This window comes from Martes martes, assembly GCF_963455335.1.
Source record: "Martes martes genome assembly, chromosome: 11".
In the NCBI taxonomy this organism is placed as follows: domain Eukaryota; kingdom Metazoa; phylum Chordata; class Mammalia; order Carnivora; family Mustelidae; genus Martes; species Martes martes.
The window spans coordinates 82,059,125-82,081,146 of record NC_137899.1 but is presented as its reverse complement, the minus strand read 5'-3'; the positions used below and the strand labels follow the sequence as shown (position 1 = coordinate 82,081,146).

The window sequence follows — 22,022 nt, the reverse complement described above, 5'->3', positions numbered from 1 at the left end:
CATGGTCTCCATTCTTTATCAAATTCATCAAGTTCCTGGTTACAGGATCTTAAACAAACACTTAGTTCTATATTTATATTATTGCCTACCTGAATAGGTGACTATTCAAATCTAAATTTAAATTTTACAGATTTTCTCCTTCACAATTTTGCTTTCATATCTGCTGGTACTTTCTGGGGCCTAGAATCTTTGTCATGTTTTTATCCCATATTTTTTATTTCAATGTAACTCCTTCCATTATGATATTAACTCTTTTATGAGTATTTTCTCTTCTATACCAGTAATGATAAGCATTAAAATTAACATGTATTGCTTGGTTTAGCCACTTACTAAGTGCCTAATCTTAACAGCACTCCTTTGAGTTTGAAATTTTTTTGTCCCTTTTACAGAAAGGAAGCTGAGGCTTTGAATGATAGGGGTCATATAATTTGCCCAGGGTTACCAAACTATTAACTAATGGCAAAGTAAGATGCAAGTGCAGCTTATTTATTTTTTTGTACATATTTTAAGTTTATTTCTTTATTCTCTCTGCCTTCTCTATTCTCTCCACATTTCCTAGCATCTTGGTGATGGCATTTTAGCCAATCTGTGATTACTTAAACTACCATTAACAGGCCAATCTGCTTCAATTGACAGTCATTTGGGGACAGCATAATTTGTAATTATACTTTTTGAAATGTCTTTTCTCCTTTTACAAAGATTTTTAAATTGATTTTAAATTATAAAGTTAATACATGTCATGATATCAAGTTACAAAGCTTCCCCATGCCCTTGTGCCCACTTCTGAGGTTATGTTAATAGTTTAGTGCGGTTTCTTCAACACTTTCATGTTTATACAAATATATATACCTATACATAGACGGACATGACTTTCCACCTCTGTTTAAAATAATCTGTCAACTTGGAGCACCTGCGTGGCTCAGTTGGTTAAGCGTCCCAACTCTTGATTTCGGCTCAGGCCTTGATTTCAGGGTTGTGAGTGCAGGCCCTGCATTGGGCTCCACGCTGGGCATAAAGCCTACTTAAATTTAAAAAATGGGACCATACTCTACTGTTGCTTTCTTTATCAGTAGATAATAGACCTTTTATAGGCTAATCCATGTTACTCGAACTCAGTTTTTTAATAGTATACAATATTTCATAATGTGATTCTAACATTGTAAATCCAGCTATTTTCCATTTGATAGACGTTCAGGTTGTTTCCAGTTTTTAGCTCTTAACAAATAATGCTTTGAAAACCATCCTTGAACAATTGTACATTCCTGCTTTTCTTTCTCTAAAATAAACTCCTAAAAGACAGGTTGGTAAATCAAAGGGTAAGCACGTCTTTTATTTTAATAGATGCTGTCAGATTATATGACAGAATGTCATAAGATTCATATGCAAATAACACTCTAGGAAAATGTCCTTTCCTCATACTCTCAGTGGTATTGGAGGTTAGCAGTATACGTAAATTTTGACAGTTTGGCAGGTATAAGGTGATATCTTACTTAGTTTCCTGAGTACTTGGAAACCTGAAAATATTACGTATTTATCAGCCCTTTTTACTGCCTCTTCTTTGAATTGTCTGTTCTTGGATTTTTTAACCTTTTTTTTCCCCTCAGTTTGTAGGAGACCAGATATATATTTTACACTGATTTTCTTATTATTTGACTGCTTTTAAGGTTTTTGCCATTGTTTTCACTCATGCAGAATGGCTGATATTAAGGAATCAAATTCATTGAAATTATACTTTGCCAGCTTAAGTTGTCCATTCAAGTTCTCTTGTTATGGATTCTTAGGCCATTTCTTAGTAATGTTGAAGAAGAAGGACAATAAATCGTATGTTTATATATGATGCCACATAAAATAAATTAGAACTTACTATACTATTATATGTAATAGAATGTAAGCTAAAGTAATTGCAAAATATGGATACCTTTTTAGTCTCAAATTCTTCATTTTAAAATGAAAGTACTATTAAAACCTACTGCTCTGTTCACTACTTCTGCTTTCTTGTTAAAGTAAAATCTTATAGTGTTCATCAAGTCATCCTATTCAATTTAATAAGTTTAATATCTTACCTACTTCTCTCTTTGTTTCGTTTACAATGTGTTTTTCCAAACTAATAAAAATTTTCAAACATACAGAAAAATTGAAATAGTTGTACAGTGAGCACTCAAATACCTACTACCTGGATCTTCTTTGCTCTGTCATATACTTCTCTCTGTCTTTTAATCCATTAGTCCATCTTATATTTTGACATATTTCAAAGTAAGTTGCAGACGTAAATATACCTCCTAAGCACTTCAGAATAAATATCATTAACTAGATTTCAACATTTGTTGAGGATTTTTTTAAATTTTTGGTAAAAAATTATATGCAGTGAAATGGATACCTTAAGTGTACCATTCCATGAGCTTTGGCTAATATATAAGCCCATGTAAGTTAAATCCCTTTAAAAATCTAAACATTACCCTTGTTGAAGAAACTCCCTCGTGCTTCTTCCCAGTCAATCCCTATCCCCACTCCAGCCCTGTGAATTCTGATTTTTTTTCCACCATAGATAATTGTGCCTCTTCCAGAACATCCAATAAATGGAATAATATATTATGTACTCTTTTATGTACTATATGTTTTTAAAATTCATCCATATTGCATGTATTAGTAGTTTGTTCCTTTTTAATTCCTAGTAGTATGGTATGAGGTAGACATTTTCTTAAATATGAATTTCCAGTCATTGTAGCACCATTAGTTTCCTTTCTATAAGATTACTTGTGTGTCTGTCAGAAATCAAGTGAATATAAACGTGGATTTATTTCTGGGCTGTCCAGCTGGAAATACTTAATAGTATAGTGTGAAGTAAGCATTTTTTTTTCCCTCATACTAATTTCCAGTTGTTGCAGTACCAGAGTTTTGCTCTCCTTTTGGATTGTGTTGCTGCCTTTATCAAAAATGAAATGCAGGTTTCTTTTTAGGCTTTCTTTGTAATTCTGTTGCTAGGTTTGTCAGTCTTTACGCCAGTGTCATATTTCCTTGGTTATTACAGCTTTATAATAAGTCTTGAAGTCTGGTAGTATAAGTCTTCCAGTTTTGTTCCTTTTTCAGGATTGTATTTTATATTCTAGGTTCTTCGCATTTTCACCTAAGTGGTAGAACCTCTTGTCTTTTTCTGCAGCAAAACCTCCTCAATTTTGATTAGGAATATATTGAATCTACAGTTCAATTGGGGGAAAATTGATGTCTTAACAGTTTTGAGCCTTCTAGGCCATGAACATAGCAAATTTTACTCTTGTTTAGATTTTCTTCAGTTCCTGTCAGCAATGTTTTATAGTTTTCAATGCCACATGGGATTTTTAATGGATTTTAAAACTGTATAACTCTTTTTCCCTTCTCCTTCCTGTAGGCTCTGGATCAGTATCGCTGTATGAGGTAGAAAGATGTCAACAACTATCAGCTACAAGTAAGATCATGTTTCATTTCAGAAATGTGGGTGTAATACTGTGCATAATAAAGTCTGTCGTTACCAACTAATTTGTTTCTATCTAATTTTGAGAGCAGATATCCATGAGGGCAAAAATACAGCCCTATTTATATTTTATTTCCCTTCCTCATGGTAAGTGGCATAAAATGGAACCCAGAAAGATAAATGTTTTTACATCAACTATATATTTAAGTCACATAGCTGTAAGATTTATAAAACATAGTCTATTTAACAGTGCAATGGGGCTTATTTTGAGAATGTAAAATATCTTATATGACATCATTTCTATCTGCTCACCCTGTGTATTTAGCTCTGTGCCCATAAAGGAGCTCCTTACAATATACCCCAAAACTTTAATGTTAGCAGTGATAGTAAATCTGTCAGATGCCCTTTTTCTGTTATTTCAGCTAAGGTTAAAAAGTTAAAGAAAAAATATTTTTAAGCAGAAGTCTATTAAGTCAAATTCTGTAATACACTTATAAAAATATGAGCTTCTCCTTATTGGAGAAAAAAACATATAACTATGAAATGGGGGAAGCTCAAGGAAAGAAGCTTGTTTGTGGTGGTGTTACTGGAATAGGAAGTGTCCATATGTACTCATGGTTTTATAGATAGATACAGAAGTAGATGTAGATAGGTCTTTGTATATATGTATTCATTCAAATACATATTCATACATGTATAGGTGCATGTGTGCAAGTATAGGTATGAACACGTGTGTGTATATATACCCTACCTCTGTGCAGTTAAAGGGCTTCGAAATAATGGCACAGCCCACTAGCAATGAATGCACCTAGTATACAAATCTTGGCTTATAAATAATATTCCCCCTTAAAAGGAATCAGGGCAGCTTAAAGAAATATCAGACTCAGGACTGGGGCAGGAGAACTTCAAGATGAGTCTGGAACATCTTGTGCCATACTCAGTAAATGATGGAGCGTGCCAAATTTGATATAATTTGAGCATCAAAATGAAAAATACTAACGATGAAATAAAACTGAATAAAGTAGGAATCCATTAGTCCATGTGGGTAATAAACAAAAGAAAAAATGAATGAATAAATAAATGAGATGGAATGGAAAGCTCTTAGTTAAAATAAGAGTGTCGACTAATAAATGTAAAAGGAATGATAAAGTTAGGGAAGAAAATCATTTTGCAACCATGATAGTAGTAATTGATTTAGCTGTAAATCATCAGTGGGCCCTAATCTGTCAGGATCCTAAATGTTACTGAGGAGTGGGATATTTGTATTTCCCCAAGTACTTTCTTATTATAAAGGGGAAAATAATAAATTTATAGTGGAGAGACCTGCTGAATACCACCATAACCAATTGAGCAAAGTTAGCATTCCCAGGGGTGAAAACACTCATAACATATATAGCTCTTTAAAAAATATATATATATATATTTAGTTATATATATATATAACTAAAATTATAAATTATTATATAATATAAAAAATATAAAAATTTATATATAAACATTTATATTTATATATAAATAAAAATATAGGGGCGCCTGGGTGGCTCAGTGGGTTAAAGCCTCTGCCTTCAGCTCGGGTCATGATCCCAGGGTCCTGGGATTGAGCCCCACATCAGGCTCTCTGCTCCACAGGGAGCCTGCTTCCCCCTCTCTGCCTGCCTCTCTGCCTACTTGTGATTTCTGTCTGTCAAATAAATAAATAAAATCTTTATAAATAAATAAAAATATATAATATTTATAAATTTATATATAAAATTATAAATTATATATATTACATATAATATATATATGCCTCTTAATATGATATAGAGAAGGACACTTGTAGCACTTATCATATAGTATATTGCCAAAAATGCATGATCTGTATCTGATCGTGAGCAGATGCAGACACACCCAAATAAATGGCCTCTACTGCAAATATTATCAATGTCATGAAAGATGGAAGGCTGAGGGACCGTTCTACATCAAAAGAGTCCAAAGAGACAGGAAAAACAAATGCAATGCGTGGTTCAGGATTGGATTCTGGACCTGAAAAAAAAAATCTAAATGAGAACATTATTGGCACATTTGGAGAAATTTGGATAATGTCTGTTGATTCAGTGATAATATTATATCAATATTACAGATTCTGAGATTGAAAATTGCACTGTAATGGGTCAATGAAATTTTTTGTGAAATACACACTGAAATATTTAGGGAAAAAGGAGCATGATATCTGCAAACTGTTCTCAAATGATGCATATATATGAATCTGTAAGGAAATATATATGGAGAGAGAGCTAAAGACAGATGATGATAAATGTGGCAAAATAACAAAGCTGACAAGATAACTTAATTCTGTATCTGGTTTGGGGGAGTTCATACTATGAATATTCTTATTCTTGTAGATTATCCTAATTTAATCTAAAAATTCTTTTCAGTACTTACAGATCATCAATATTTGGAGAAAACCCCAATATGTGCTATTTTGAAACAAAAAGCTCCTCAACAATATCGCATTCGAGCAAAATTAAGGTCATATAAGCCCAGAATACTCTTTCAGTCTGTTAAACTTCATTGTCCTAAATGTCATGCACTGTAAGTATTTTCCATAATAAAACAGAAGTTTTTATTTCATAATGTTCATGAATACATGGTTTCAAATATATCAGTTTAAGTCCTGGCAATGAGTAGAGTATGACTTTGTGTATTGTATTTTGAAAGAGTGGTAACATTTTTAAGAGAAAATATTAAAATCTTAGTAAATCGTTCTGATATTTCTTAGTAATGGTAAATAAAAGTAGGTGCTTTTTTGAAATCTGAAATTCAATTTAGTAGCTCTGATACATGCAAACAAATAATAAACTATAAAAATATTTGGGGAGGGTCATCTGGGTGGCTCAGTCAATTAAGCATCTGCCTTCGGCTCAGGTCATGATCTCAGGGTCTTGGGATCCAGTCTCATGTCAGTTTCTCCACCCAGTGGGGAGTCTGCTTCTCCCTCTCACTCTCCTTCTTTGAGGGTGCACACTCTCTCTCAAATCTTAAGAAAAATATATATATATATTTGGGAAGACTCTTTTTTCACAAAACTTCTTAAAAATAAACCTTTAAAGCCTCTGCCTCCGGCTCAGGTCATGATCCCAGCGTCCTGGGATTGAGCTTTCTGCTCAGCAGGGAGCCTGCTTCCCCCGCATCTCTCTCTGCCTGCCTCTCTGCCTACTTGTGATCTCTCTCTATCAAATAAATAAATAAAATCTTTTTAAAAAAGTAAACCTTTAATAACTAAAAATTTTAAAAGAATTCTGTTTTTTTTAATTCTTTTTAATTCTTTTTAAAAGAATTCTTTTTTTTTTTTTTAAGATTTTATTTATTCATTTGAGAGAGAGAGAGACAGAGAGAGTGCACACAGGGTCAGAGGGAGAGGGAGAAGTAGACTCCTGGCTGAGCGGCGATCCTGACCTGGGGCTTGATCCCAGGACATGGTGCTCACGACCTGAGCCTAAGGCAGATGCTTAACCATCTGAGCCACCCAAGCATTCCTAGATGAAATCTCTAAGTAAGTTATAGAGAAAGCCTTGTTGGCAATATTTCTATCTTAAATATAGCAAATATAATTTAAATTTTTATTAATCATTGAGAATTCCCAGTGCATCAGACTTTATTCCAAACATCATTTATTATATATAAATAAATTTATGAGACAATAGAATATTTACTTATTAGCTCAAGACATAATCTGAAATTATTTTTAAGCTATTTTTTTTATACAATTTGTCTTCCCTCTAAATATATAATGTGTAAATAAAGTACATTTCCATTTTAAAGCACATATTTGTGTGTGTGTATATTATTTGTATGTACACATCTGTGTATACACTAATACTAATATATGTATATTTTTCCCTTCAAAATCTGAGTATGGTACTGTTTGTAGAAATTCATGACCCGAGCCAAAGGCAGCCACTTAACCTACTGAGCCACCAGGTGCCCCATGTTGTAGAGATTTTTGATCATCAAACCTTAAATAAAATGGGCACCATCTGCTGCTCATTTGAGCTTAAAATGATATTTGGAATTAAAATATAAATACAGATTTTAGGTACTTGCTGAAGTATTACTAAATTATAGTTTGTCAAATTCTCTATAAAGTCATATAGCTTTGCCAAACAAAATCATCCTCCCTGAGCATTTTTTTAAACAAATAAAACCATCTCAAAGGTTGAGAGGTGTTACCTAAAGTTACACAGCTGGTTGGGGACAGAATCAGGATGAGGATAGACCTTTTGATTCCAGATCATGCCATTTCTATTGTATACATACTTTACCATGTGACTTGAAATTATTATTCTAAGTTAAAAGTAGGTCCCCTATGAAAGGGGAATTACTTAGGTGGTAAATGGATATTTAATGGGCAGCTGTCTTTTTATCCCCCACAGAGAAGTTTAATGTTCTTTACAAGAGGAGAATGAATTGGTGCTAGAAATAGTTGTAAGATCCTTGTTATCACAAAATCAGATAAGGAAATTGCTGGCAGTTAATGTAATTATGATATGGATCTACTCAGTCAAAGACCTTTTTGGTTGAATAAGAGTTATTTAATCTGCAAAGTGAATTATCTCTGTATTTTAAAATAAGTAGCTGGCTCATCAGCATATAAACAATTTTTTTAAATTGGATAGTTTGTTAAATTTGAATTTCTAAGCTTATACCAATTGTTTTGTATTATTTCGTTGTGATGATTTTAGGCAAGAAGTTCCACATGAGGGTGATTTGGATACAATTTTACAAGAGGGTGCAAGTAAAACCCCAGATATCAAACTACAAAATACATCATTATATGATTCGAAAATGTGGACCACTACAGATCAAGGAGGACGAAAAGTAGTGGTTCATTTTGTAAAAAATAATGGTATTCTTCCACTTTCAAATGACTGTCTGATTTTGATAGAAGGTAAAGTATTTAAGTAACTGTTTTACTAGAATACAGCTTTTGCTTATGTGATTAATGATTGTTAAATATACTTTAGGGACAACTTAGGACATATAAAGTTAAAATGTTATTTTAAATCCCATAAAATGGAATATATTATATATAATAGGTAGATTTAAATATATACATACACAAATATATAAATTAATCTGAATGACATTTTGAAGTTACACATTGAACTCAGGTGTTTGCATTTGTCCATCTTAGATGTTGGATATAATCTTAAATCAGATTCAAGCTCATTGTGGAGCTGAATATCAAGAGGCTGCTTATTATGTACAGTTGCTGCTGTTTTTGCCTCTGGATGTCACTGTTGTTCCATTAAAGTAGAATGACTAAAGTCATCTATTGATACACAAGTCAAGGAAGGGGCCCTTGAAACAAGTAAAAATAACTTGTTTTAAAACATATGTTTTAAAAGAATGAAACTTACTTATTTTTGCATTTCCTTTCCACTTTTGTCTAATTTTAATCTGATGTTTATCTCACATATATACCAAATATTTTCTCCTATGCCAAATTTAAAACTTCATTATTTTCCTTGAGACTTTTATTCCTTGAGAACATTCCGTAATAAAAGGATAACATCATCTTTAATTTGCAGAGAAATCTTTAGTTCAATTTTATAAATGAACTGACCGTTATTACAGTGGATTATGATCATTTCTATTACTGACATTTTTCTGTTTATAAAAGTAATATGTAATTGTTTTAGTCTCTATATATGTATGTATGAATACAGATGAATATTACCATTGGTATTATTTTCATAAACATCTTTTATTTTAACACATTTATGGTGTACCAGAAATGATTTTCATTTCTATATATTTAATCATCACAATAATCCTGTTCAGTTGGTACTATTATAAGCTGTTTTTTATACATGGGAAAGCTGAATAATAGAGAAGTTGTAGGTCTTTCCCAGTACAGGTAGTAAGTGGAACTGAATTGGTTTCTATTTCTTTGACACAGTAACTCTACAGTGAACTTTATCTTCCCTCTGGATGAAGTATAATTAGAGGGGCACAAGGAATTAAGTAAATGTTGCCCAGTTACTTTCCAATAAAGCTGTCATACTACTCCTATGCTTTAGTAGCATATGAGATTATCTGTTCCCCCATCCTCATCATCATACACTAGCACTTAAGAAAATTTGTCCACCTTGGTGAGTGAAATATGGTATCTTATTCCATTAGCAATATTTTAATCTCTACCAGGAAGTAGATACAAAAACAAAAGACACAGACACATGCAAACACAAGAAATGGAATAAGACTATTTGTGTGCCCTAAAAATAAAGCTCTGGACCTACCTGATTCTGTAAGAACTGTACTTGTAGGGCTAAGAGGATATCAGATATACCATAGAGTTCTTCAGGTTATATGGCCTACAATTCTGTGCTGAAGCCAAGTTAAACTTGAGAGTCCAAAAGAAGCTTGAAGAGGTACCTTTAGCACCTGATCCTGTCTTTAATTACTACTCATCTCACAAACCTTCAGTCTCATCTCCTATGATTTCTCAGTTCTCATTCCATCTTCCAGCCATATCAAACTGGTAGCAGTTCCTAAACCCAGGATATTTCTCTGTGTCTCTTTGCCATTCCATTGCTATTCTGAGAATTTTGCTCTAACACATGTTCGTAAGTAACTCAGTAATTCCCTTTCCTCAGCAATTCATTTGAAATATTTAATGAGCACCTACACGTACCAAGCAGTCTTCTGATTCACCAGACAGATTTGAGTGGTTCTTACTTCATAGCGTATGAACTTTCAGTTCATCGCTTTTCTTCTTGTATTATATTTGCATTATATCTGTCTGTTTATAGACTTGTTTGCTTAATAGACTGTAACTGCCCTAAGGTGCAGGATACACGTTTATTTTAATCTGTATCTTCAGCACGTAGGGTAGGAGAATAGGCATGCAGCTGGTTCTCAGTAAATACATAGTGAGTGAATAAGTATATTCAGAGTAATAACACTTTACCTTACAGAGCTCTTTAATGAAAGTCAAATGACTTTAAAATTTAAAAGTGTTTCATCAAAATGCAAGCTATTTTTATTTTATCATATTTTTGAGTATTATAACCCTAATCAGAGCTGGGATCTAACTGTAGAATGACATGGCAGAACTTTCCACAAAGTTGTGGAAAGAGGAGGAGTTGCTGTCCTTGCCAAGATTTATCTCCTTTTTCTGAATAAATACTCCTTGGATTGTTTCAAGACTTTGGTTAATTTCTAGAGTTGCGAAAAAGTAAAATTTGACAATTTGGCCAATGTTCTCTTTCCTTTTATGGAGAAGTGTATTTTTGGACGTCCTTATTCTGCTGTACTGGAAGTGCTTCCCCCTCACAATTGAATTTAACATTACAAATTTTAGGACGTGCACAAAAAGTATTTGTATAAGTCATATTCTCTTTCCTTAGAGAGGAAGAATTATCATCTAAGTGAAAAATACACCAGAAAAGGTACCAGTATGATTAGAGATTGAATGATTAGAGAGAATATTGCCTTCCGGTAGTAGCACCCAACTGGGTATCCTCATTCCTCCCAGCCAACATGATGGCTTTTAATGGCCACTTTGTCATAGAATTGGAAATAGGAAGATTTTTCAGGAAAAAGCAACAAATGCTATACATGAACTGTTTCCATTTGTATTTAAATATAATGTTGACCTGAAAGTTTGAAAGATTTATTTCAAACTCAAGACTAAATTAACCTAGACACTATTAGTATATAGCAGATTTAATGAGAACCCTGTTATACTTTGGCTCTCAGTTTTATTTTCTTTTGAATACTTAACCAAAGTGTCCAGGCATAAAAAAGCAGTTTGTATAAAAATTTAGGAAAATGGTTAAAATTTCACAAGCCTTGTATTTTGCTCAAGTCTCAGCATTTTTGTGCAGTGGTTTCTTAAATCAGGGCAGGATACTAAGTTTACAAATTATTGTATTTTACAATAAATGTATAAATGTATTAATCATCTAAATTCATGCCTTCATTGTCTTTTTCTTTCAGTCCCCTTAGTCTTTTTTACTATACCTTATGTGTTACTGAATAGACACTCAATTTTGCCTAGAAGGATTTATTTATTCTTTGTTAATAGGAGGTACACTTGGGGAAATCTACAAACTCGCAAACAAATTTCATAGTGTAATTCCTGTGAGATCTGGCCAGGAAGACTTGGAAGTTCTTGATCTTTCGGCACCATTCCTTATACAAGGAAAAATACATCACTACGGGTATGCTTTCATATCTGGGAGTTTTGAGAAGACTGCACGGCAATAATTTTTATTATTTTTTATTATATTATATATATTATATTATATTTTTTATTATTATTTTTATTATTTTATCCTAGTAGTTGCTATATTCAGTGGATACTTACTGAACAGCAATTTATACGTACTAGATTTTTCTGGTATATATTTGTTCTTTTGATAGCATATGCATCGATGACCTCCAATGCACTAAGTATAAAGCTACCCCAAAGGCTAACACTCATTTGTTTTCTTTCACAAAGATTTAGATAATGGTACAGAGAAAGGTTCATAACTATATCCTCATAAAAGTTAAGTGGTTGAATTCCAAAATTTCTGTGCCAGGAAGTTACAGGTTAGTTACCACTGAGGAAGTGAAAGATAATCAGAATATATTAGGAGCTAGAAAAAGGCATGTGTTTCAAGAAATTTGTAGTCTCTCTTGAACCTGTTTAACTTTATGGTTTCTTTTGTTTTATTAATTTTTAAAATATTAATATGATTATATTTATCAAAATGCTTGTGAAACCTTAAAGGATTTCCTTACTTAGGCTTTAGTTACTTTACTAAGATTTCTGGACCTGATTCTTCTTAAACAATTTTAAACTAATGCTTCAGTTTCTTTAACAGTTATTCATCTCCCATGGTTTTTTCTTTCTCGAATCTATTAATGAATTTTTTAGAAAAGTCTTCATCTCATGTAAATTTAAATTTAGTGACATAAAATTGTTTATAGTACTTTTGATGATTTTTAAATCTCCACTTTGTTCCTGAATCCACTAAATATTACTTGCACCTTTTATTTATGTTTCTTTGCCAAAGCAACTAGATTTGTTCTGACACGCTCTATTTTTATACTATTTTTCATATCTTTATTTTTTGCATTTACTTTTTTTGGCTTTTTCTTTTTTTATCTTTATTTATAGCATTTACTTACTTTAGGTTTCTTTTTTTTTTCTTTTTTAAATGTTTTTAATTGAATGCTTATCTCAATTATTAATTTTTAGTATTTTTAAAATATTTACATTTAAGCCCATATTTCTCCCGAGAAAATGCCATAGCTTGAAACCAAGATTTTATTTATTTATTTGACAGACAGAGATCACAAGTAGGCAGAGAGGCAGGCAGAGAGAGGGGGAGTCAGTCTCCCTGCTGAGCAGAGAGCACGATGATGCGGGGCTCGATACTTAGGACCCTGGGATCAGGACCTGAGCCGGAGGCAGAGGCTTTAACCCACTGAGCCACCCAGGCGCCCCTTGAAACCAAGATTTGATATGTAGAGGTGTTTGTTCTTTTTTTTTTTTTTTTGTCTCTTCTAAATGTTTCCTAATTCTCATTATGATTTTTCTTAGGCCCATGAATTATTTAGCTGTGTATTTTAAAGTTTTTACACACCCATTTTAGGTACTATTTTTTTTGCATTTCAGTTAGATTACTTTTGAACCAAATAGGTTGCTATATTTCATAATGATTCTTTGAGATTCATTTAGCTTTGCTTTATCCCAGAATATGTTCACATTTTGTATGTATTGCCTATATTTTAAAAAGAAGATGTGTTCTTTAATAGTTGTGTTTAATGTTTAATAGTGTTTAGTTACGCCCATTAGTCAAGCTTGTTAATCATATTCAAAACTTTTTTTTCCTTTGTAACTTTGTCTATTTAATCACTTCTTTGAGAGTGTGCTTAATGTCCTCTGTGGTGGAACATTTGTGATCTCTTATTCTGTCAGTATTTGCTTTGTTTATTTTGAGGCTCTTTTACTGGTTTGCTTTCATGTTTCTTTGTTGTTACATTTTAGGAAGTCTCATAAATAAATAAGACTAGATTTTATTTTTTTAGTAGATGAATTTAAAATATGTAAGTTACTGATATATTTGGGTTTTATTTCTACATTTTATGTTGTTCTCCACTTACACTATTACTCTTTCTCCTTTTTTTTTATTATTTAGCTTATTTTTTCCCTCTAGTCTTCTATTGTTAGGTTTTTTTCTTTTTTTTAAGATTTTTTATTTACCCTGTATCTTCTGTTGGATTCGTTTATAAAAATGTTCTCGATTTTCCCCTTTTTCTGCTTTTACTGCTTTCAAAGTAATGAATTCTGTACTTAATATTTACTTGTTACCCTTATATTTTAATTTATATACTTAATTTTTAGCTTCCATGCTTGCTTTATCAATGTCTAGACTTAATATCACAGCCTATTTTTTGAGGAAATAATATGTCTTCATTCTATTGCCTTTTTCTGTTAAAGAAGAAATATTAATGTATTTGATGGGTGGGGGAGAAGAATATTTTATATAGGGACCCTCTCTTCTTCTCCAGATTAGAAATGAAAAGGAGTCTGCATGAACCTTTTGGACATTGATTTTTATATTTGTATTCAAGTATATTTTCTTATCAATATCTCCTAATCTTATGATGATATATAGTAAAAAGTAATTACTTGTACTTATTTGTATATAAATAAAGCAAAATACCTATACTAAATACTGTGCATTTTTAGTATATTGTATAGTTTCAGATTAATTTCTATTACAAAAGATAAGTATAGTATTAGGCATTATAAACTGTGAACCTCTGAATATGCATTCACTGAATATATTATCCAAAGTCTTGTTAGTACTGACTTCCTTAAAATAATTTTCTCCTATTGGTTGTATTTACTTAAGACCTTAGCTGTTATCACAGAGCCATCAAATGAGAGTCCTGAGAGATTGTCTCTTTCAACTTTTTCGTTTTGCCAACAAAATCAGCCGAATTAACAATCTGGATCTGGACCCTCTCTCTTGTTCTCAACTTAGTTATTTATTCTGAACCATATTATCTTTTTGATTGCTTCTGTTGTGAAAAGCTTATTTTTTTACAATTCTGCTTGTAATATGTGCATTACACTATGAAAGGTGCAACGCTATTATTTAATAATTAACTTTAAACTGTGCATGTTTGAACAGCGAAGATAAGTTATAATTAAATGAGTTATAATAATTATTTTAAAAGGCCTATGGCTTTTTTTCTGTCATTAATTTCAGATGTAAACAATGTTCTACTTTGAGACCAATACAAAATCTAAATTCCCTGGTTGATAAAACACCGTGGATTCCTTCTTCTGTGGCGGAAGGTTAGCAAATTTCTGTGTCCTGCAACTGTAACTGTCTTCATATAAGGTGACCTCACTGATTCTATCTCATTTGTCGATCTAGTAAAACCAGAGCAAAGACTGAGCTAAAGTTTAACTGTACTTAAGCAAAACCTTTCACGGTGATTATAATAAGAGTACAAAGTGAGGTTTAAAATATATGAAAACTTGCTTCCAGGCTTCTGCCAATATCTTTAATCATTACTATATTTAATGTTCAATAATTTGTTATAGTATTAATTATTAATCACAAATACAGATTCTGAAAAATCCCTCCAGTTCACAGTATTTTTGGATTAAAAACAGATTTAGAGATGGCTCTTACAGCTCTTTACCCAATACACATCTTTATCTGGAACAAGAAACTTCTTCACCCAACTTGGCTTAAAACTCTTTCAGTGACAGGGGACTCATTACATTGCAAGACAGCATACCTCTTAATTTTTAAGTAGTTCTTAGTGAAGCAAAACCACCTACTTATAATTTTAGCACAGACCACATTCTGTCCACTGGACTTAGTGTACATGCTTTCTATAAGATCAGCAGGCTTTGTGCATTTGAAGATACCTGTCAAACCTTCACTGATTCTTTATTTCTCCAGCTAGGCACCCTCACTTCACTTGGTATTTTCCCACATTCCTTACTATTTTGTTTCTCCTCCTTAGTAAACATTTCACTTTACCAATGTTCTTAAGTTTGGCATTAAAAGCTGCAAATAGCGCTACAAATGTTGGCCAATTCAGAATATAAAGAAAACCTTTATTTTTCTAAAATTGGACACTTTGCTTCTACTAGCCTGAAAATTTTATTGTATTGATATTTATTTATATACTTGGTTTTGTTTTTTCCTTAGTAATCTAGCTGTATGATACTGCTATCTCATATTTTGTTTGTGGTCCAGTGAAATTCCAGGCTCCCTGCTTTCCAGCATGGTCTCCTCGTCCCATTCTTTTTTTTTTTTTGTTAAAGATTTTATTCATTTATTTGACAGACAGATCACAAGTAGGCAGAGAGGCAGGCAGAGAGAGAGAGAGGAGAAAGCAGGCTCCCCACTGAGCAGAGAGCCCAATGCGGGGCTCGATCCCAAGACCCTGAGATCATGACCTGAGCCCAAGGCAGAGGCTTTAACCCACTGAGCCACCCAGGCACCCCTCCTCATCCCATTCTTAATGCAAGTCTTTGTGTGGTCCTTGAGGGTAGATTTTATGTTCATTCTTCTTGGTTTTAGCTCAGTTTTAACCTGTGGAGACCTTTAGAATCCTATAAATTGGTTCCTCTGTATTAATAATTTTTGTCATGTCTGTATGCCCTAATTCATTTCTCTGTACCCTAATTCATTCTTCTTCCTTTCCCCTTAATTAATCCTTTTACATATGGATTCCACAAATGGAAGACAGTATTTCATTTTATAAACACATTAAATGTCTTCCATTTCCAAATACAAAGTACTATTTTAACCTATGAATTTTCGTATCATTTAGTATCTCTTTAATTTCTTCTTCCTCATCTTACCAAATCATGAAATCCCATCTTCTAACATTTTTATCCATTCAACCAGATGATATCTTAAAAAATAAGTGATGCCTATGTTTATAATACGAAGGGGAGAGATATGTTACAAAATCATAAATATTGAATTGCATGCAGTTTTTTTAGAACATTCTGGTATTTTAATTTTGTCTTTCATGAGGCTATCATGCAATGAATTATAGTTCATAAATCAGTCTTTATGTTTTCTATCAAATTATCAACTCATTTTAAAGATACTTTATATTAATATTTCATCAATGCCTATGGGTCATTATCCCTATATAGATACAGTGTAATGTCTAAAATGAATCTGCTAAATGAGTTTAATATATTGTTATTAGAGAACAAAAGGCATAGATATAAGTTATTTATGTTTATTTTAGTAAACAAAACTAACATAACATCATAAAACAATTTTCACTTTACTTTGATTATAAGTATTAGAAGATTCATATGATTTGGTCTTCTTTCCCTTACTAGTACTAGGTATTGTACCCCTTCAGCATGTGTTTGTAATGACATTTACTCTTGATGATGGAACAGGAGTATTGGAAGCTTATCTCATGGATTCTGTAAGTAACAGAGGTAGTACAGATATTTCTAAGTAAAATATTTTTTAATTTTGATGTATTTATTCATTCCTACTTTATTACTGAGAGGATTTAAAGCAACTTAAAAATAATAAAATGCAAGCGTATAAATCTTGAAGTGTCTGTATATTTATCCTGTTTTGGTTTAACTTTGTAAATTTAATATCCATATAATGAAAAATTGAAGAATAGTAATTTGAGGAGAGACTCTTCAGAAGTTTTATTCCAGGAGTCAAAGGCAGAGGTATTGACCACACCTTCTGTCTAGCAGCATTTCACTAGGTTTTTGAAGTCTCCACATTTCCATATCAGATGGAACTAAATTACTTTGGAAGGTCAGTGGTTATATTACGTGAAACTAGGGAGCTATCCATAAACCTCCCTCATTTCTAAAAACAACTCCAAGTTTGGGGGTTCTTAGGACCACCCTTAAGTTTTGATAATCCACTGGAAAGATTCCCATTAACTTCCTATAAGTTATTGCTATTATGATTTATTACACCTGAAAGATACAAATTAAAAGCATCCAAGGGAAGAGGTACGTAGGGCAGAGTCCAGTTGTCCTCTTCCCATGGAGTAGCAGACAGTGTTACCAGCCTGATAATGATTTATAACAGTATACATGTGTTAGTATTGAGAGCCAGGGAAGCCTCACTGAGCCTTAGTGTCTAGAGTTTTTAATTGGTGCTCTGTCATCTAGTCATGGTTGACAGCCCATATGGCTGATCTTAGTTTTCAGCCCCTCTATCATATGCCCCAACCTCCCCACCCTAAATCTCTAGTGTGACATACAAGGACATTCCTAACAGGCATATATTAAGGGCTTAGAGATTATTTCCAGAAGCCAAGGGCAGAGACTAGATTTCTGTTAGTGGTAAGGTCAAATTTTTTTACTACACACATTCTAAAACAATCTGGGGTAAAGTTGAGAGATTTTTTCCTCCTGCCTAAACCATTCATTTGTCCATTTATTGAATACATATTTAATGAGCACCTGTTCTGTGCCTAGGTACTATTGTATATGATGGGGTTATAGCAGTGAACAAAGCAAACAAAATCCCTTCTTTCTTTTAAGAAAGTATAATACGTTAGAGAAAAGAAAAGTTAAATAAATATACAACATATGTTATACTCTTTTAAACTTAAGACTACATTTTTTCCTATACACAAAGAGAATGAGAGACCTCACGATTTTCTAAATACCATTATTCTTATCATTAATTCAAAGTAATTGGATTTTTTATATGTATATCTTAATGCTGTTTTTAAAGTAGTAAATCAGGTTTTAAGAGTTCAGACTAGAATTCTGTGACTTCTACAATCTTCATAGAGTAAAATAGTCTAGATTATTTTCATTAGAATATATTGAAATACTTTCATGTTAATTATGACTTTAAAAAAAGATTAACTTTTAGGGCGCCTCGGTGGCTTAGTCAGTTGAACATCTGCTTTTGATTCAAGTCATGATCCCAGGGTCCTGGGATCGAGCCACTTGGGTTCCCTGCTCAGTGGGAAGTCTGCTTCTCCCCTTCCCTTTCCCCTGCCCCCAGTAGTTGCACGCTCTTGCTCCCTGCCAAATAAATAAATAAAATCTTTTAAAAAAAGAAACATTAATTTCCTTTTTTCCTTCTGTAATTTTTTTTTTTTTTTTTTTTTTTTTTAAGGACAAATTCTTCCAGATCCCGGCATCAGAAATCCTAATCAATGATGACCTTCAGCAGAATATGGATATGATCATGGATATGTTTTGTCCTTCAGGAATAAAAATTGGTAGGCAATAATATTTTTAACAATCTCATCATTCTTTTTCTTGAAAGAGTATTTAACATGTGTCTAATCTGTAGACTTAGAGGTATGAAAACTTTGAAGTCTGATTCTAAGTAAATTATTGTTTGATCTGCTTTTTGATGAAAACAGTGGCACAGAGAAAATAGTTAAGAATAATAGTTCATCCTCTGCCTTCAGCTCAGGTCATGATCTCAGGGCCCTGGGGTCAAGCCCTGCATCGGGCTCTCTGCTCAGCCGGGAGCCTGCTTCCTCCTCTCTCTCTGCCTACTTGTGATCTCTGTCTGTCAAATAAGTAAATAAAATCTTAAAAAAAAAAAAAAAAAATCATAGTTCCTGAAATGAAAAGATTTTTTAATTTTTTGAAACATAAAAAAGGAGGCAGGCAGTTTTGATCACAAACACATTTGATATGGTGTTTATGCAAACATATTTTTTTTTGAAGTTACACCAACAGAGATGAAATTTTCTCAAGAATCATTTTCTATAACAGACTTCATTTAGCCAGTTTAATTCATTCATGAAATTCTGTTCGGTATTAACCAGTTTCAGATTTTATGCATTTTATTTTACTAATTGTTCTTTTATCAGCTTTAATTCTCTGGATAACATTTGTCCATCAACCAGATCTTCAGGTCAAATCGTATCAATTACAGTTAAACTGACACCGGCTTCCTTTTGTGGCCATTATTTCTGTTTACATTGAAATTTGAAGACCTCAATCATATTAAGACAGTTTGACTCTTCTGACAATTTTTCATCAATAACAGATTTTGCCAGCTGCAAGTTTGTTTAGATGCTGTCAGTTTAACTTTTTTAAATTATTTCTAATCAGACTTTATTTCTCCTGGTCAGTCTTTACATCTTACAACAATTCTGAAAAAACAGCTGTAACAAGGTTTAACTTGCATACTTCTATTTGATATCACTTTAATTTTGGTTTTAATTCTTTTGGATAGATTTCTGGAAATAAAACTCTCATTAAAAAGCACAGGTTTGGGGCTCCTGGGTGGCTCAGTTGTTACATATCTGCCTTCAGCTCAGGTCATGATCCCAGGATCCTGTTCATCAGGGAGCCTGCTTTTCCCTCTCCAGCTCTCCGTGCCTGTGTTCCCTCTCTCACTCTCTCTAATAAATACATAAAATATTTAAAAAACAAAAACAAAAAAACCCCACAGGTTTTGTAGGCTTTTGATTCATGCTGCCAGATTGCTTTTCAAGAATATTTTACGTATTTATAGTTCCACCAGACTCTTCTCTTGGAGAAGAGTCCTGTCTTGCTTGACTCTTGCCAATATTGACTATATTAAGTGTCTTTCAAGCTTGAACTTGAAGAAGCATTAAGAAACTTTTCTAGAAGTTTTAAATAGATTTATTGTAGTCATGACTAAAGCTTAGAAACAGCATCTACAGCTGCCAACATTGTCTGGACACAGTGCCTGGTACCTGATGGGAGTTTCAGCTAGACAGATATATAAAAGCCTGAGCTGATGTGAACCTCAGGTTCAGTTTCTTTGCAGTCAACCAAGAAAAAAAAGGGAAAAAAAAGAAGAAAAAAAAACCTGGGGTGGTCAGCAGCAGGAAGAAAAGCTAGGAATGAAGTGGCTGCTACCTTTGCTCTCAAACATTTGGAAAACTCCACATTTAATTGTTGTTTTCTGTTGGGAAAAAAATCAAATTAGGATTGTTACAGAACAGTAACAAGAACCCAATGTGTGTCTGGAAGAGTAGATAATATTAAATTTGGTAAGTATATTTATTTTTCAAGCTAAGTTAAATGTTAATTTTTCTAGCTAAGCATTGTGGCTAGGTATATATTTCAGAGATATTTGCTTAGTTTTAATGGTGAAGTAACCTTTTTTTTCTCATTTGTAGATGCATATCCATGGTTGGAATGTTTCATCAAGTCATATAATGTCACAAGTGGAACGGAGCAGCAAATTTGCTATCAGATTTTTGACACCACAGTTGCAGAAGATGTAATCTAATATTGTCATTCAGCTTAGCGTGTGTAAAATACTGTAATTTTAGAAAACATTATTTTCTGTGAGATTGTTACAAAACACGTAAAAGGTTTAACTGTAGTTTATCTTCCATTTTAACCACAATGTAAATTCTTTTCACAAATAGTCTTGTGTTATCTTAATGCCTTCTTGTGAATTAGTTAAAAATGTTCCTTTTGCTCAAATTTCCAGTATGGTGGCTGCAAGGGGCATAAAGGAGAAAGGGGGGGAGTAAAGAAGGACTATCTTCATTTACCCCTTGCAGCCCTTTCAGAGAAACTATTCTGATACCCTACACAAGAAATCACTTCCCTGTTAGTTTTTCCATGTGTCAGCCACTGATTGGTCTGCCCGCCACCATCCATGTTTGACCTTTTTTTGCCCTGATTTTTATATCAGTAGTGTTAGTGTTTTTAGCATAGGTGTGGAGTTAGAAAATGCCCTTATGTTAACTCATTCAGCTTTTACTGAGTGGAAGGTATGTAGTGGCTAGCAGTTTGGTTTTGTACAAAGGGATCTGCTTAAACAAGTAGCCTGAGTGAGTTAGAAGGTACTCACAGGAGTGGTTTAAATGTATGTGGCAGAATTGCTGTCTTTCGGTGCTATTGACCAATTTAGGATAAATCCGTTTTTTAAGACCTGAATTATGTGCTTTTGATTGCTTGTTTCTCTACGTGATATTAGAACTTATTGCATTCCACCTTGATCTAATAAATCAGTCAGATTTATTACAATGTCACTGACTTACTTACATTACCTTTTTAATAGTATTATGTAATATATATCTGTATTTCAGATTGAACATGGCATGAGATATTAATACAGTAGTCTGCTTTTTATCTGACAATGTGAAGTTTAAAATCATGAATATTCAGGTTTATACAAATACTTTTGTAAATTTATATATATGTATAGACATGTATATTGTTTGGTAAAGATTAAGACATACAGATCTGCCTAATCCAGTATAAATGAAGAATAAATTAATGCACATGTTTCACCTGTTTCCTTTATTTGCCCTGTGTTGAGTTGAAGTGTAATTGGAGGTAAGGAATCAGAGCAGGAATGCCAATATAGCAGATATTTAAAACTGTCTATACAATAGGTACTGTGCAAAGCATTTAACATATATTTGAGTTTCAAAGCAACCTATTTCCTGATAAAACTGAGGCTTGATTGATGAGCTGACTTCACCAAGTTCACACAGTTACTAAATGCTAGTCAGTTCTCACATTCAGGTGATCTGTGTTCAGAGGCTGCACTGCTAACGACTCCAGGATTCTGGGGCAAAAGCTAGCATG

General features: G+C 32.9%; 1 protein-coding gene across 3 annotated transcripts in view; it reads left to right on the top strand.

The window, feature by feature from the left end:
• Window positions 1-21,727, top strand: part of POT1 (protection of telomeres 1) — a 78,037-nt gene extending 56,310 nt beyond the window's left edge. For 2 of the 3 annotated variants that reach the window (XM_080817942.1, XM_080817943.1), the window contains exons 13-20: window positions 3,386-3,442; window positions 5,866-6,022; window positions 8,173-8,378; window positions 11,523-11,658; window positions 14,707-14,795; window positions 16,824-16,915; window positions 18,598-18,703; window positions 20,594-21,727. In XM_080817942.1, coding sequence (XP_080674068.1) covers window positions 3,386-3,442; window positions 5,866-6,022; window positions 8,173-8,378; window positions 11,523-11,658; window positions 14,707-14,795; window positions 16,824-16,915; window positions 18,598-18,703; window positions 20,594-20,706 — 956 coding nt within the window. In that variant the 3' untranslated portion in view covers window positions 20,707-21,727. Of the gene's footprint in view, window positions 1-3,385; window positions 3,443-5,865; window positions 6,023-8,172; window positions 8,379-11,522; window positions 11,659-14,706; window positions 14,842-16,823; window positions 16,916-18,597; window positions 18,704-20,593 lie in introns of all 3 variants that reach the window. The other variant, XR_013967618.1, reaches the window with a different exon arrangement.
• The last annotated feature ends 295 nt before the right edge of the window (window positions 21,728-22,022 follow it).